General features: G+C 38.7%; 1 protein-coding gene across 1 annotated transcript; it reads right to left on the bottom strand.

Annotated features, from left to right (window-relative positions):
* Positions 1-446: 446 nt before the first annotated feature.
* Positions 447-10,318, bottom strand: LOC140228317 (flavin-containing monooxygenase 5-like). Its single transcript, XM_072308543.1, has 7 exons — positions 10,015-10,318; positions 8,624-8,840; positions 7,160-7,302; positions 5,760-5,896; positions 2,850-3,250; positions 1,443-1,546; positions 447-785 (listed from the first exon to the last, which is right to left on the bottom strand). The coding sequence occupies exons 1-7, from the start codon at positions 10,291-10,293 to the stop codon at positions 447-449; spliced, it is 1,620 nt and encodes a 539-aa protein (XP_072164644.1). The 5' UTR covers positions 10,294-10,318.
* Positions 10,319-11,404: the final 1,086 nt, after the last annotated feature.

Raw genomic sequence — 11,404 nt, forward strand, 5'->3', positions numbered from 1 at the left:
CGTCACGTGTGGACAACAATGTAAAGAAAATAAAAGAAGAATTCCACATAAATTCATTTTTCATGCAAACTACACATTCCATCAACTTGTCACTGACACACCATGTTAAGGGTAATTATCATTCCCCTGCTTTCTGAAAGAGGTATAGTCAAGGGCTCTTTCGTTAACCTAGAAAAGCGAAAGTATGTTGAATTTTCTTTATATTTTCTCTATATTGTTGTCCACTCAGGATGTCATAAACTGAAGTAGTCTCCATATCCAGCCATTACTACACCAAAACTTTTAAAATTCATAACTTTTGCATCGATTGTCCGATTTTCCTCAAACTTTCCCTGATGTGTTCTGATAATGTTGCTGCTTTCACTCAATCCTTATTGCTCTTTGGGCTTTGGTTTCCTCTAATCTGATCACTTATCAGAAAGGGGTTCTTGTTCCGCTTTACATAACTACTTTTGGAAAAACCGGAAGTAGACGACCGCTAAGATGCCAAGAATGATAGAGAGTTGAAGGAGTCCGAACTTTGGACCTGAAGCCACCTCAAGCTCCTTCATCGACGCCCCGCCTTGTCTGGCTTTGTACGGCTTATGGACGCGTTGCCACACCGTCATGATGTGCTCGCGTGCTCCCGCCCAACGATGGCTGCCATAGAGACGATATTGGGCGGGGACGTAGGGACCAAAGATGTAGTGGTAGGCAAGGACCGGGTCAGTTAGAAGGAGCACGAGTAGGTTGGGCTTGACGCCAATGTCACTCGCGATTTCATCCAAGTACGGCATGACGTCGATCTGTAATGGACGGCAGGGTGTATTTTCAAACAAAGCATGAACTCAAATCCATTGCACTGGTATAAAATGTATAGGCAAAGGGAACCCAGGATAGTATATCATACAGTGTTGATTTACCTAGGCCAAAGTGAAAGTAATTTGACAGAAGGTATTAGGAGTGTATGTAAACTTAAATTGGGGACGACTGAACATGCTGTTTTTTTAAGTGTATAACCTTTATTGGATCATTGATTCCCTATGCCATGTAATGTGTCAAAGAAAAAAAAAACACGCGTTTCGTTTAATAGCCTTTCCATATTCATTAATGCTCTCACTACCTAGAAATGTTGTAATGTTTGTTGCCTTTTGTTTTCAAGATGAGATAATTTCCTTGAATTGCTCACATACTACTATAATTCATGCATTTTTTTATTGTTAAAAGGACACTTATTATTTTCATTCTATTATCATAGAATGTTGAATTAAGATGTAATTACATGTACAACCAAGTCATCATTATCAATGTTATTGCGAATGCCGTCTTATTATTTTCGTCTTCATATCTTCATTCGTTACGAAATTGATATCACTTCATAATCATCGTCATTGCTATTATCGTTATCATTACAATCGTCAGTTACAGCTAATGAACAAGTCCGTGATCATGTCTTCCCATACTTGGATTGTGTGTCGCGGGGATTTCTTGTATCGCTTGTCCATGGCCTCCTGCGTGCGTCTGATGTGCGCCATCATTTGAGCCTTGGTCGGAAGCTGCTTCTCACCTGTCAGGAAAAAAAAATGTGTGAACAAACAGACAAAGATTGAATAACTGTGGAACAGATTTTCCGCCATACAGCTTTAACCAACATCACTTAGTATACCGTATGTCCCCCCCCCCCCAAAAAAAAAAAAAAAATACAACGGGACCCTCCGCAATGATAACTTTAAAAGTAGGCAATCAATTAAATACAATTTCAGGGTATGAAACTGTAACTTATTGCCCACATCTTACAGAAAACTCCATTCGATGTGCTTCAGTGGTCAAAGAGAAATGATGAATTTTGTAGAGGATGTCAGGAATCTCTTCCCTCCAAGTTCTGGCTATTGTGTTCACACATATGCAGTTCCAAGAGCATCCAAGTGCTAAACTTAGAAGAATCAGAGTCATGACATGTTTTACAACAGTCCACATTTCTCTGTGACTGCTGAACCAAATTGAATGAGATTTTCTGCAAAATAGAGCTAAGATGTTATATTTTTAGACCCTGGAGTAGCATTTAGACAATTTAATCATATTGGGAGTTATAAATGCGAAAATCCGATTGTAATTTTTTTGGGGGACATATTGGATATCACATGTTTAAAAGCATTGTGATTATTCGCATGTGATCGGTCCTGCCTAATTGAGTTGCACCACTAACATGCAGCGCAACGAGGCACAACCAGGCCCAAATGAGAACAATTAACTTTCATAAGAGAAATTGCATATCAATGAATCAAATAATCAGTCAATAATGTGACCAAGTAAATTTTCACTCAATGTTCATTAATCATTGTTGAGCGAGTATCTATTTTATTTTTCTCCATGAAATTATTCGGCCAAATTCGGCCATTTGGGCAGGCCGGGGGGATCCCCGAGGCACGGCTTTTATTGATGTGAATTCAAGCGGACATAAATGCGCTGTCATATCTAATCAGCTGTACCGTAGCGATTGACTAAAAGAACAAAACAAAAACAAAAACAAAAACAGAAATGTTTACATGTATGTGCAGCCTCACTACGACGAGGAAAACAAAAAACAAACAAACAAACATGCGAAAGGAAACTTCACTTCCGGGCGCGGCTCGACATGGCAGTGTGAACGCACGAAAATGCATTCAGGTCCGCGTAGCGATGTAGGAGGGCCTCGGGCCTTCCCGCCACTGTAAACGGGGTCTTCGGTGATATGTTTCAATAACTTCTTTAATCTATTTACATCTCCTACTATGTTTCTCTACTGTCTAGAAATTGAAAAGGAGATTTCGACCAAAACATTGACCAATCTGCAGGAAGTACTCGAGAGTAACGGCAAATGGCCGGGTTACCTTTGAACACTCTTGTCGCCCAACGGGCCTGCAGCTCAGATGAAGGGAAGATAGGTCCCAGGGGTTGGACCAGACCAAGCACTGCCAAGGTTGGGTGCTTGTGGTGCGGAGAAAAGACATAGCGGTACATTTCAACACGGTTGTCATTGATCGGAAGCACGGAAGGTGAGAGGAATGGGAAGGAGATCCTGTAGCCTGTTGCCATGACGACGAGATCGATGTTATCCTCCGCGGTGCCGTCTTCGAACACAACTCCGGTCGAGGTGAAGCGACGGATGTTTGGCTTGACAGTGACCAGGCCGTTCATGATACAACCTGGAAGGTCATCGTTGACGGTTGGGTGAGCGGCGAGGATACCGAAGTCGGGCTTGAGACCAATAAGATCGTGGTCGACACGTTTCCTGGCAACACGGAAATGTAATTACAACGTCATTTGTCAGATGCTTGACTTTATTAAGAGGGTTCCCATTGTGGTCGATACGTTAGACTGTTTTCAAAAATACTTCACTGCACATAAACCAAAGAGCGCGTGCCAATCGTAAAAAGTGATTCAATTTTATATCTTCTTATAAGCTCAGCCCATGCCACGTATACCCATGTGGTGCTCTGTAGGGAAACACTCTTCACTACTGCACAAAACCAGCTCACGCTGTCAATGCACACTAAAAGCACACAATATTTTAGTTCATTTCATTTCATTTCATTTCATTTCATTTCATTTATTTCATTCTTTCTTTCTTTTTCCTCAAACATAACACGAAATGAATCAGAAGATATAACATAGGCATGTATTCGACTTTACATGGTAGATAATGTTTAACAAATACGAAATTATACATGCTTACCGGCAAGATACAAAGTTATGTTTGGAGGGAAAAAAAGAAGAAAGAACTGAGAGGTTCACTGAAAAGCATGCTTGTAAATTGTGAACCACTCAAAGGATTCTTGTGAATACATTAAACTGTTTTTTTTTTAAACAAAGACAGGACAGAACAAGACAGTAGAAACATAACGACATTACATGACTTTACAGTAGGGTATACCATGACAGTAATAAACACAAAAGAATAATGGAAAGAAAGGAGAAAAAGAAAAAGGAAATGAAAGGAAAAGCCAACACGCTGAACATCGGGATCAGAAGAGGGAATTGAGGTGTTTCAGCTCGATCAGCCGAGCAAAGTTTATACAAATAAGATAATGTAAAAAATACACAATGATGAAATCAATGATTGACGATGAACCCTTAGGCTGTAAAGACCAGCTAAATAATGAATCGTATATATCTTAATATGAGTTCAACAAAAACAATTTTAACTTACGCTTAAATGAATTCAAAGATAGAGAATCTTTTATATCACAACTTAAAGAATTCCAAAATCTAGGGCCAGTGTATATATATGTATTTTGAGCCAATAATGTTCTCAAAAGGGGTAAATGAAACTCATTTGATCGCCTGGTGGGATAATTATGAAAATATTGATTTCGTGGAAACATTGAATCAAAAATGCTGGGAAGTGCATTTGTGTTATAATTAAACATAAACTGACCCAGCTGAAAGAAAAACAAATCTTTGATTTTTAAAATCTTATATCTAACAAATAATGGATCTGCATGGGAACATGGAGAAACGCCACAAATAATACGAAGTGCCTTTTTTTTTGGTAATAACAATAATCTATCTAATAAAGTTTGATGGGCACTACCCCATGATAAGATTCCATAATTTAAATAATGTAATATTAATGAAAAATAGTTAATCGTATAGTATACAGCCCGTGTAAAGGCCATGTAGCTTATACCCCTTTCTATTGACCATCGAAGGCTCCTTCTGACCCCCTTGCAAAAATATTATGCAAAAATGGCAGCGTTCTGATGAGTTCCGACGAAATCTGGGATTCATTCTAGAACCTGTTTGCCTGCACCCTAAAGATACCTTGCAACTGCCGAGAGGTACCCGCTATACTGTCGGCCGGACGTGCCCGTTACAGTCCCCCAACACAATTCTGATAGTCACGAGATTTGAGTTTGATTTGAGATCTGAGTTTGATTTGATTTGATTTTGATTTTATTTCTGAATTTCTTTTTCATATATAAATGAAATACAAAGTCAATTGAACGAACTAATTGAGCACAGTATAATTTGAATCTGACAGTTAAAACAAATAAATGATTAATCAAAGTATCCAACTTTTTTCTTCTGACACAATGTTAAATGAAAATAAACAAATCATTTTATGCATATTATGCAAACATAGGTTCCCGTATATCTATTGTTCAAAGACAATGTATAGGCAACTCTTGATGTACAGAGAAATTCAGGAGACCATCATCATAAGCAAACTCTAATTGACGAGGACAATGGCCTCAGAAATGATTGTCTCAACAATAAGACATTGTAAGAATATAATATATACCACTCACTGAGTGGCGATAAAGAGAGAGGGAGGGAAGAATGAAGGAAAAAGAAAGTGCAGCGGTGCATTGTGTGGAATGTGAAGTGTTTGCGTGGAAATGAGTTGTGATTAAGTGTTAATGTTCATGTTTGTTGTGTACGTTAAAGTGGGTATCTCGTCGGTCTTCGACCAAGTGGCGGCCTGGTGGCCACTCAAGCCATAAAAGAAGAAGAAGAAGAAGAAGAAGAAGAAGAAGAAGAAGAAGAAGAATTTTATAAGTATATCTAATGTTTTGTTTGATTTAGGTCATTACTGTTACTCATTAAAACAACCAAAAAAAAAAATAGTTATTCGGTAAATGAACAGGACGTAGTATCGTCGTTAACTATCGAGATCAATATGACACAGCTGCATGGGGACGAGCAATTAATGAATTAATTCAGGTACGCAGGATTATGATATATCAGCATTGGTCTAATGAACTATATACAAACGGTAGGTGGCATCAAAAACTCACTTGTTCTCATTAAGGAGTATCGATTCTTGGAGGCTCATGGGCATTAGTCGCTGGATACGGTTACCGAGATCAAAAGGAACGCTTTTGTCACTAATTCTGTATCTGATCCAGGCTCCACTTCTCGTGCTCAGAAACAACTAAAGAGGAGATCAAGAAAGGAGTTGACAAGTGGAGTAGAAAAGTGGATATTAAAAAAATGGGCTTTAGAATCTCTGCAATCTGATTGGTCAATTGTCATGCATTGATTTTTACTGATTCACACTGAGCCATGCGTCCGGTAAAATCCGAACGCATGGCTCAAGTCTTGTGTAGTGCTGTAGATGTACCGGACGCATGATGAGGAAAATGGTCGTATTTCAAGAATTTACAGGCCCATTTTATAACACAAACGATGCACAGGCCAATTTCGTGTATCAGTGAGAATTGGATGCTCTCGTTTAACTTTGGAACAGTTTAAAACCAACTCGCTGCGCTCGTGGGTTTAAACAGTTCCAAAAGTTCCAAAACTCGCGCATCCAACTCTCTCCGATCCACTCTGTCCTGTGCATCATTTTGTGTAATGGCAGATCTTGGTAGTAACCTAGAGTAGCATTCTGCAGATGATTCCTTACCTGTCTCGGAAAAAAAAGAACTTTAGTTAGTATTTATCACTGTTAACTACATGTATAAGTATTAGTTGTTGTTGTTGTTGTTTTTCATAAAGTGTACATTCCGCATTTTTTGTTTCAAATTGCACATCGGGAAGAAAACTGTCATGGTCGCTTAAACACATTAGAAATGCCATTCATTGACTGTTTTCTACGAGATTCTACAATCGCGAAATACTTTGCAAAGGATCCATGAAACTCTGTTGAATTGTTAGACAATATTGGTTAAGATGAACTCTAGCCTCACTTGTGGACAGACAAACCAAGAAAAAAAAAAACCCTCCAAAACAACACAAAGGAAAACAAAACAAAACAACAATAAAAATATTCAAATTAAAGATGCGTGTTTGAGTGAGTGAGGTGCTCCGACACTTTCAGTGAAAAATGATCGGATGCCCACCTGTCAACCCTTCCCCCCTTTGTGTCCCATTGTTATTCTCAGTTGTCATGGCAATGCATCGTAATTGTTGCATTGTTGCACGGTTTGTCGCGATAAAACGCTGTTATGTTATTGATAATGATTTTGATTACAATGATACCATAAATGTTACTATTATCAGTGTACGTAATTATCATCATTATTACTATCATCATATTTAAGCCGTTATCACTTTCAAAGGCAGGGTAAGGGAGGCGTCTGCAGCTTTCAGTGTTCCGATATCAACGCCGCAAAAGCGCTCCTGTATAGGTCAGATCCTAAGATATCTTCATGACTCCATTTCGAAGGCTGTTGGTGAGGGAATGTATACTTACACTGGACGCCATTCGCCCGAGCTCGACAGCCGCGTCGCCTCCTGAGTTCCCGATCCCGACGATGACTACCCTCTTGTCACGGTACTTCTCTGGTGTCAGATAGTCATGGGTATGCATCACGGTGCCCTTGAAGTTTTTTAATCCTGATGAAAGCATAAATACATATGGATTATCCTCCCCTTATGTAGTAAACATCAAGAGGGCCTCGAAAGCAACTGTGAAAAAATAACTTTCATTAACAAACACACATACATACAAATGACCTTGCACACTTTGTCCCGACAGGCCTACGTCACAGTTTGTCTCAGAAGAGATCAGTAACTGGAAGAGATGAATAATATGTGCATTCTATATTGAACTCTCAACACATTGATGTGCTTAATGCACAGTGATACCTGTGCCAATTACAGGATGCATGCTACACACTATACATGAGAATATTTGTAATATGCGACTTTCATAAGTATTCTCATGACATTCAAAAGACAATTCAGAAGAAGAAAAAATCCTTTTCTTTCTTTATATTTTGCTAACATGAAAACATACTGCAGTCTGAGTTGCAAAGGAACACACGCTATAACCATCATCATGCAAATTACTTCATTTGTAAAGCTAATAGTCTGTCTACATCGGAAGTATGCCTACAAATTATGTACTTGCAAGAGAGCCTGGGAAGAGAGAGCTAGCGAGAACGTATACCTAGGGTGAGATGCTACAAACCTTTTATATCGCTACCACCTCTATGATAATGAGACCCACTCCGTAGAATGGTTACTACCACTTTAAATTCTTCTCATACTAATTTTGCCTTCATACTTTTGCTTCTCCGAGTATTAGTGCTGCTGAGACTGGCAAGGTGCTGTTTCTAGCTCAGCTACTACCACAACTCAATGAATCTACTTTGAAAAAAAAAAGAAGAAGAAATCCTTCTGTCATGAGGTTTTTGAACAGGACCTGGATACAGAGAAATTATTGGATGGATGGACGATGAAACTTCACAATTATCATTATTATTATTACTATCATTATCATTATTACTATTTTCAGATGTTATTGTTATAATTATAATTATTATTATAATCATTATTATTATTATTATTATTATTATTATTATTATTATTATTATTATTATTATCATTATTATTATTATTATTATTATTATTATTATCATTATTATTACTATTATTATTATCATTATTATCATCATCATCACCATCATCATCATCATCATTATCATTATTACCACTGTCATGATCTTTAGTGGTAGAATTAGAAGTAGCACATTGTAGTAGTTTTGTTATTATCTTTATAGTATTATATTTCTTTTTGACAGTTGAGGAAACGTGAGCCTCAACGGAAATCAAATGTAACAACAATTTTTTTCAATGTATACTTTCACTATTCTTTCTGTTTTAGCTGGATGTTTTTGATGACGTCTCTAGAAGCCGCGGAAAGGTAAAATACCTTCGAAGTGTGGTATGTTTGGTTGACAGTGATGGCCGGTACAGACAAACACCGCGTCGAAAGTCTCCTCCCGCGTTTTATTCTGATCAACGGAGGTCAATGACACTGTCCATCTGCCCGTGGTATCGAAGTCGGGGGCGGGCTTGACACTGTTGACCTTGGTTTGGAGTTTGATGTGCTTGCGTAGGCCGAAGTGATCAGCGTACATCTCAAAATACTGCACGCAAAAAGTTGGGAAGGCAATTACAGTGTATAGGAAATCGTTTACTATATGATGTGACATAAGTAATGGAAGCATGTAACAATCGTATTAGTAGTGGTGATGATTATGATTGTGATTGTGATAGTATTTAAAATGATCATAATATTGAATGAAGGCGGTAGTTTGTTCATGCCTCACGTGGGCCTAAACCCTAACCATCATCAGAGCATAAATATTTATCTATGTTAAACCATGTAAACGAGAGAAGGTGATAAGTATATGTGTGCAGCTACACCTGTACTTTGATTTATGAGATACCAACTGTACCAGGTTTGTGAGGAACCTTTTGTGCACTATAGCTTCTCTACCTCTGTTTCTAAGTGTGATTAACTCTTCCTATCTCAATGAGTCAAATGTACACCAATTTCTCAGTGTGCATACCTATTAAATGGACATGAAACTAATGTGATACGCAGAGGGTTGAGTACTGTTCATGGTGTTTGAGAATCGAATTCAAGATCATGGAATGTTGTTGAGAAACAAACGCGTTTACGTCTATTGAATAACAAAGTTTCAAACCGCTCAGTCATTATTTATCATGCCCCTGAAGATTCTACCACCCGCCTTAATGATGCAGGAGATAATCTATTCTTGATTTTTGTTTTTAAACCTATGTAGATATATTTATGCATCACATTGGTTAAGGGGATGGCACAGTTTTGATTGAGACCTGGCTTTAGGTTTCTAACTTTTGATGGTGAGCTTATGAGAAACCTCTTTTGAAATATGATAGAGCATGTAATTCCAAAAGGAACTTAACGTTTGTTTGATGGAAATTGGTTTTGAAATGGCGGAGACATCCAAACAAAGTGATCCGAATAAAAGGTGGGACCTACCTTGAATTAGGATCGCTTTGTTTTAGTTTGTGTTTGGATAGGCCCTATGTCAGCCATTTCAAAACCGATTTTCATCAAATAAACTTTGAAATCCTCTTAGAATAATATGATCGGTCACATTTCATAAGTGGTTTCTTAGTATCTCGCAAAAAGGTGAAAGCTGAATCTTCATACTCCACTAACACAATACCATCCCTTGAAAAAAGAGGTGTTATAAGTTGTATACTCGAAGCTCATATGAAGAGCATTTCCAGGAGGAACATAGCCCTTTCCACCACCTCTCTGGTCCTTACCTGGAGAACTTTCTTGTTGTGTAGGAAGTTCGGCCAGTCCTCCGGGATCGGGAAGTCGCTGAAACACATGGTCTCCTTGCTGGTGTTAATGACGGTGGAGCGAAAGACACAGGACTGTTCCGTCCGGTCTTCGCGATAGTACCACAGACCTCCGATCACATTCGACTTCTCGAAGCACACGACGTCGAGACCCTCTTCCAGACAGGTCTTGGTGGCGACCAGGCCGGAGGGTCCGCCTCCGATGACGGCAACCCTTCGTGCAGGAGGTCGTGCGCTCATCTTGATCAGTATCGATTTACCAAGTTATATGCGAATCTAATCTGTCGAGAGGTTAATACAATGAAACAGAACTGAAACTTATACACAGAAATCAAGTAAATTGGGACACGGTGTTGGACGTAGCAATGGAATATCAAAGGTGGGTTTTTTCCCTCATTATTGGCACTGTCATCTTTTGGCCAAAGAGGTCACCGATCGCCGACTTCGCAACCTGTTTTCTACTTGCATATTATCATTTTTCATGACCGACACATATTTTCATGATTTTTACTGAAGATAATTATAATTGAGATGTTACGAAAATGTTCTTTCTCAGGGCATGGTAGGATTATCACGTCTCATGAAATCTAAGAAATGAAGGAGCTTTATTCAGCGATATGAAAAAAAAAATAATCAAAGTGTATTATTCTGGAGTCTCCTTTGAACGCTGCATGTGGTAGACGGCTACACTGATTTCTATGATATACTATTCAGTTTGTCCTACTTTGTCAAAATCTTACCAGGTGTGTTGCCTTAAGCCCTTCATTAAACTGCTGAAAATCTTGTTCCCTTCAGACGATTTCTCTTTCAAAAGCATCAAATCAATCAATTTGAATGGCTGCAAACGGTGTTCAGTTTGTGTTGCTATAACGCCATCAGATGATAAAAAAAGCAATTGCAAATACAAGGGGTCAGGCGAAGAGCTCAAAATAATTTCGTGGATTTCAGACATAATACGATGCACTTAAGATTACAGGGAGTGTGACAGGGTTTTGCGTCCATTCAGTTACGATTTATTGAATTGTGATTACTTGTACAGTCGAAAAGTTGCCACTTACCGTCAAGTTATTCTTCTGTGTCTGGATACGGCCGGTGACAGCGTCTTGTGACAAGCAGTAGTGATATGAGCCCAGACAATAGAAGAGAATACGAGTTTCTACATCAGCTGGTGTCCGACAAAAAACAATGACACGGTCTCCGAGAGCTGACGAAATCAAAGGTGTGCTGTGTCATCCCAGATGCTACCAAAGATTGTTTAAAGTTAAGGGTAACGCTCGGTGTAGTTGTTTTCCCCTGTTATATTTGATAGAGTCATATCACATTCAACACATCTTATCAGTTAAACGTACAT

Source organism: Diadema setosum, chromosome 5 (assembly GCF_964275005.1).
Source record: "Diadema setosum chromosome 5, eeDiaSeto1, whole genome shotgun sequence".
Lineage (NCBI taxonomy): Eukaryota > Metazoa > Echinodermata > Echinoidea > Diadematoida > Diadematidae > Diadema > Diadema setosum.

What these genes read in the sequence shown, in the direction of transcription:
- LOC140228317 (XM_072308543.1), bottom strand. Translation starts at nt 10,293, where the DNA reads ATGAGCGCACGACCTCCTGCACGAAGGGTTGCCGTCATCGGAGGCGGA. An exon ending in ACAACAAGAAAGTTCTCCAG is followed by an intron (nt 8,841 to 10,014) that starts GTAAGGACCAGA and finishes TTTTGCGTGCAG; the next exon opens with TATTTTGAGATGTACGCTGA. An exon ending in GGCGACAAGAGTGTTCAAAG is followed by an intron (nt 1,547 to 2,849) that starts GTAACCCGGCCA and finishes TTTTCCTGACAG; the next exon opens with GTGAGAAGCAGCTTCCGACC.